General features: G+C 40.6%; 1 protein-coding gene across 1 annotated transcript in view; it reads right to left on the bottom strand.

The window, feature by feature from the left end:
- PHEX (phosphate regulating endopeptidase homolog X-linked) overlaps positions 1 to 6,000 on the bottom strand; it is a 94,252-nt gene that overhangs the window by 46,916 nt on the left and 41,336 nt on the right. Inside the window, exon 12 of the mRNA XM_042867468.1 lies at positions 4,111 to 4,212. Within this exon, the coding sequence (XP_042723402.1) occupies positions 4,111 to 4,212 (102 nt within the window). The remainder of the gene's footprint in view (positions 1 to 4,110; positions 4,213 to 6,000) is intronic.

Raw genomic sequence — 6,000 nt, 5'->3', positions numbered from 1 at the left:
TTTTTCTCTCTTTTTTTTTTTTTTTTTTTTTTTTTTTTTTTTTTTTTTACAATCGGAGATATTTCCATTGAGAATTTGGAAGGTTAACAGGAATAGTTTAAGAAATTCTGATGATAGTCAACTACACACCAGTAAAACAAGGCTCACAAAGAACAGAGGCAGGACAGGGCAGAAAGCAGAGCATCGAGGCAAAGTGCTCCTCTGCGGCAAGGAACTGCTTTGGAAGCAGCGTGAGCTCCATCCAGAGAATTAGGTGAGAACTGCACGGGAATCAGACACCTCAGCTTGTCGAATTCTCTCTTTGTAGGGCTGACTTTCAGATAGGCTGGTTTAAATCCACCTTTCCATCACAGAGAAAGAGGAAGAAAGGGAGGATGGGAGGGAAATTAGTAGTTTTCTTACTATAGTATTCTATTACTGAAGGAAAGCTAAACCTTACCTCCAAAGTATACAGGTCTTAAAGAATGGTTCTCAGACATCACACATGTTTCTTATGTCACATGAGCTTGTTTGTTTGATCCTTTTAATGCATTTTAGGCTTACCAAATTAGAGTGAACAGATAGTACTGGATGTCCATCTCAGCAACTTAACAGACACACCGAGTCATAGGCACAAAGCACTTCAATGGTAAAATGGAGCTTACAGGATGCCTGGAGGTCAGATCCAGCATTGATTCTACCTGAAAGCCTTTTATATGTCCTTCAGAGGTCAATGGTCCCTATGAGTGCAAAGCGTCAGGCTGCCAGCAGGTGTACAGGTCTGGCATTGGCCATGTGCAAGGTGGGGATCAGTCAGCCAAACAGGCAGCAGTCAAAACGTGTGACTATGACTATCCCTGTTGTGGAGAGGATTTGCAGTTAATTTTCTTAAGAGCTGCCAAGTCATTTGCATGACAGTGTTGTCAATTGATGAATCAGCAGAAGGAACAAAAAAGACACCTGAGAGGAGCTGTTCTTCCAGGAAGACTCACTGTGCAGGCATCCATATTGTGCACTGATTTTATTCCTCTTTCAGGAAATGGGCAGAAAGTTTGTTAACGGCCCAAACGCTCCTGAAGTTAAAGGAAGGGCTAATGGCAAAATAAGCAGTTCCTGTGAAGGAGGCCCAGTAAACAAAAAATAGTAGTTCTGTACAGTTCTCTTTCCACTGCACTCGAGAATGTAAGAAGACCAAAAATTCAGGGGACATGCTTAGTATATGAATGTCTGCCCTTTCCATACAGCCTACAGCTCTGCTTTAGAACTTCAGGTAGCAACTCTGTGTTACTACAACGGATGATGTGCTACAGCGCAGGGGGCTGCAACAGTCTGAGCATTAAAACAGGGAGGTATTTCTTGTCCCTAGATCTGACACTACTCCTGCGCTTCAGCTTCTCATACATAAACTGGGAATGAGGTGCAATCTCCTTTGATAGCCACTAATGAAAACATGATAAAAGGTCAAGACATTCTTCATCTAACTAATAGCTCTCTTTCTTTACTAAACAGACAATGATAGTAATGATTGGATGCCATCTTTTGTTCTGGAAAGAGAAACAAGCAGAAGATGCTTGCACAAGACTTGAAATTTGGTTCAAACAGAATATCACACGCTCATAAAAAACTTCCATGGAGGCTCTATCGACAGAAAACTGGAGTTGTTTACGTGTTACTGAGCTCTGCCCAGCAATAATTGGCCAAAATGCTACAGGTTGCCTATACAGAAGATCAAAGACAAAGAACCTTTCACAGAATCACAGAATCACAGAATCACCCGGGTTGGAAGGGACCCCAAGGATCATGTAGTTCCAACCCCCCTGCCTGGCAGGGCCACCAAACATACACATTTAGATCAGGTTGCCCAGGACCCCGTCCAACCTGGCCTTGAACACGTCCAAGGACAGGGCATCCACAACCTCCCTGGGCAGCCCGTTCCAGGGCCTAACCACTCTCCCTGTAAAGAACTTCCCCCTAACATCCAACCTAAATCTTCCCTCCTTCAACTTGGATCCATTTCCCCTAGTCCTGCTGTTATCAGCCCAACCTTTCTGGCCTTCTGTCTGAAAGACGGTGCCTCCAGCACCCCACTGTGCTCTGTCATCACACTGCCATAACCACTACCTTGGTAATGCTCCAAAACAAAGAGTAAAATAATGAAAATCCCCGGGATCATGTAGCTTGCTCTTCTTCAATTTGAGAAAAAGATCCTTCCAAATTTTCAAAATCCTCTCAGATTGACAAAGAAATATTTCTTGTATGGATCTATATAATAAAGCAATACTACCGCATTTGTTCTTTTAAAACAATCAAACAACCAGTACTTCAGCAATCCTATTGTCTAACTGTTCTGTTAATGCATAAGTATTTTACAAAATGACTCATAGGATCTTAAGGAGTAACAGATTTTGAAGGTTCTGTTTTGTGATATATCACAGATTTCTGCAGTGAATTATCTGGCTATACAAGTAATGTATACACTTCTTGAATTACAAACATGTCCATCCAAATGTTCCAGCACACATCCAATACGAATGATTAGCAATAAATAGTAGTTAAAAAACATGTACAAAGACCATGCCTGGAAATCTACCAAAACGCCTCTCTATATTACTGCAATTTGCAAAATCATTACATTACATTTGTGTCATACAACCTTGACCTTGTTCCTAGCACAGTAAACTATAAAATTGTTGTTCAAGTCAGTGATAATGGATTTAAACCATATGATATTCAAAGTCCTTTCGCACGTAGTTTTTTTCACTGTACATCCTGAATTTACTTTGGCACGCACTGCTCAGTCCAGACTCACCCCATTAACTTCAGAAACTTAACTGAGATGCCTAAATTGGAAGCAAGTACCGTAAGCTTCCTACACGTGTCATCGCCACCTACAAAAGATCAAACCTAACTTCTGAACACATCCTTTCCTAACCTAGAAAAGAGAGAGCTTTTTAGAGAGTTTATTAGTTTGTGGCAATGCTTGTATGATTTCTCTACTGGAAGGAAGTCAGCAAATTTTTAACACAATGGTTAAGCAGACTGCTTGCTAAAAAATCAACATTTGACTTGTAATAGAAAATCTTCCTGCTTGTAGTCTGCATCACATTTGCCAAATATCTAAATTAAAGTTCATTATGTTTCTATATTTTTTTCTAGTAAACAAATAAGCATTGCAGCCAGTAAGAAATAATAACTGCAGCCCACATGCCATCAGGTAAATGAAGAAATAGACTGCATCTTATGATTCTTTGCTTTCTGTAGAGTTTATTGGTCCAATTATGCAGCTGTATTTCATTTGTGCATCTGTGCAGGGCACCACTGTAAAAAAGTTAATGGACTGTGTATGGAATTTAAACCTTTCCACTGATGAAGTGTCTGAACAGCCTTTTCAACAAAATCAACAAAAATTCCTTGAAGTCTGTATTTGTTTTCAAACCAAAACAGCACAATTTTAATTTCAGCACAGTGAGTATGAAAGCTGCACTTGCATGTCACTGTATTCAGAGAGGATATTTATTAATTCTCTGACATCCTGCTGCCTCCTACATAAGGAGGCAGTCCTACATATTTCCCTCCAATTCTGCTTTCTTTATGCCTCTCCTGACTGCTGTCCTGTGGCAGAGCTCTACATTTAGACATGTTCTGTCTCCCTCTATCACATATCAATAGCAAGGAAGGAGACCAGGAAGAGAGCTTTCAGTGTGTCCTGCTTTCACCTTTACCTCCTGAGTTTTACTGACATTCCACCTGAAAGGTTATGCCAGCCTTGACCATAACACTTTGTAACTAGCTCTGTCAGGATGGGTGTTCAGCTGGGATGGTTGCCACAATCCTGGAAGGTGGCTTTAAAGGTAGGCCTTCCACCATAGTGTATGAGAAGGTATGAGATGTGAACAATTCCCATGTTCCTTTCCTGGCTGAAGCCTTCATTTCCACACAAAACAACCCAGTAAGGCACAGAAAGTCTGAAACAAGCTCATAGTCTACATCAGTCAGAATCAAACTGAGACAGATGGAGGCAAGGCAGGAAGAACAAGGTAATGGCAAGTAAGGTCCACAACATTCTGTTCTCCCTCAAGACCAGTCTTTACTCTGACGGGACTTCACCCACCCTCCATTTATATTTATTACCTTCTCATGAGCCTTTCTTTTTGTTTCAGAGTCCATCCAGTCGTTTTCTTTCTCCAACATGTCAATAAAAGCCCAGCGAATTCCTTCAGTCAGCTCTTCCATCTGGAAAATAGTTAGTAAACCTCTCTTCATTAAACTGCCATGGCGGGATCATTATAAGTTTCAGTGCATGAAGTACTTAGTAAGACCACGAACGGTTCCAAATCAGACAGTGACCACTAATAGATCAATAGATCTTGAAGGTGGATCTTTTTCCAGCCCTCAGACAATTCTTCTCAAAGTAAGTTTCTTCTTCTTTTTATTCCCTTCAGCTGTACTACACAGCCTGCTGATCCTTTCATGTCACAACTGTGAGAAAGCCTGACTCAAAATCTTAAATAAAAAAAAAAAAAAAAAAAAAAAAAAAAAAAAACCAACACTGGGAGAATAGCACTGATTTGTGGAGATTTCTGTCTCTTTGGTCCTAGATCACTAGTCCCTGCAGGAAGGAGCCAGCTGCAAAGTGTTTGCACAGATAAAGCCTTTTCTGTAGAGAGAGCATCTGTAGCCTTGCTTAGTTTATGTCACACTGAGATATTCCTCACTAATACTGCCAAAGATCTGAATTTGGGCTGAGAATATCATGATCCAAATACAAAGCAGCATTCAAATATTTAACCAGTAAGCTGTGCTTACTGCAGGGAAAGAGGCCGTGGCTTCTCTAATCTTGAACATCTAGGGACAGCCTGCATCTGTGCAAACCTGGGAGAACTCACGATCATTTTAGCTCTACTCCTTCTTCGTGGCTTCTGTACAAATGGTAGTTCAACAACTACATGAAAACACAAGCAAGTCACAAGCAAGTGAAATAGTAGGAGTGTTCAGTGAGCATAAAGGCCAAGAAAACTCCGAAATAAAAAGAACAAAGAGTCTGACAGCTAAGGGATGTGTTGCTTTGGTCTAAAGAGCAGAAGTGTACTCAGGCCTGTGCATCTGTTTGGCAACACAGACCAGAAAAGTATAGGCTATAACCTGCTTCTATTTGTATCAGCAGAGGAACCTTAACACAGATAAATCTGAAAACACTGTAAGAGTGAGGTATTTTGGAGGATCCAGCCGTTGCCAGAGGGCTTCACCACAGTTCAGCCCGGATAGTACAAGCCATGACAGACAACCACTGTATGAAGATTTACTGGATTGCTGCGTTATCAGTTATGTTACATTTAAAAAGAATGAAGACCTCCTATACCAAAGTTTTATATAAGTTTATTCCACAGATCTGCTAGCCTTGAGAAGTAATTTAGGTGGGGGCTAAATCCCAGAAAGTAATGTTATCTTCAGCAGAATTGTCACTGATGTATCAGATGTATATTTTAATTCGGAACTAATCTGTATTTGCGGTGGAGCCAGATAAAGCCTAGCAATGCTCCTTTGATTATTCATTTTTTCTACTCTTTTCAAAAAACTTTTTTTTTTTTTTAGCATCAGTACAGGACAACTGGAACAGTTCTAGCATTAAATATGAGTAAACAGTCAACATTCACAGAAAACAGTGTCTCGGGGAATAGGGTAACTTAAAGGTATTGATGGCAGAGCATTGACTCAATTAACCTAGAGCACTAATGAGGTGAACTCCCTGTATTTGGAGGTTATGAGTTCAAACTAGAGCACTACAGCTGGGCCCTGGTGTACAGTTAGGCTTTATGTACCAGCTGTAGCTGTGGGGGACAGGAGGAGAAACCTATTCCTGCTATCAAAGCTATTACTGAAACTGCTCAGGCATAGCTGTAAGAAACACTGCAGGCACTCTGGGTTAGAAACAGTGCTATATTTAGACACAAATAATGTCTTTCCTGATAAAGGAAGAGGGAAATTTCTAAAGTATGAAATATCAGTTACCAAACCTTGGGG

Source organism: Lagopus leucura, unplaced genomic scaffold (genome assembly GCF_019238085.1).
Source record: "Lagopus leucura isolate 7727_CA_CO unplaced genomic scaffold, USGS_WTPT01 Super-Scaffold_100001, whole genome shotgun sequence".
In the NCBI taxonomy this organism is placed as follows: Eukaryota; Metazoa; Chordata; class Aves; order Galliformes; family Phasianidae; genus Lagopus; species Lagopus leucura.
The sequence above is the reverse complement of the archived record's forward strand: the minus strand, read 5'-3'. Positions and strand labels throughout refer to the sequence as shown.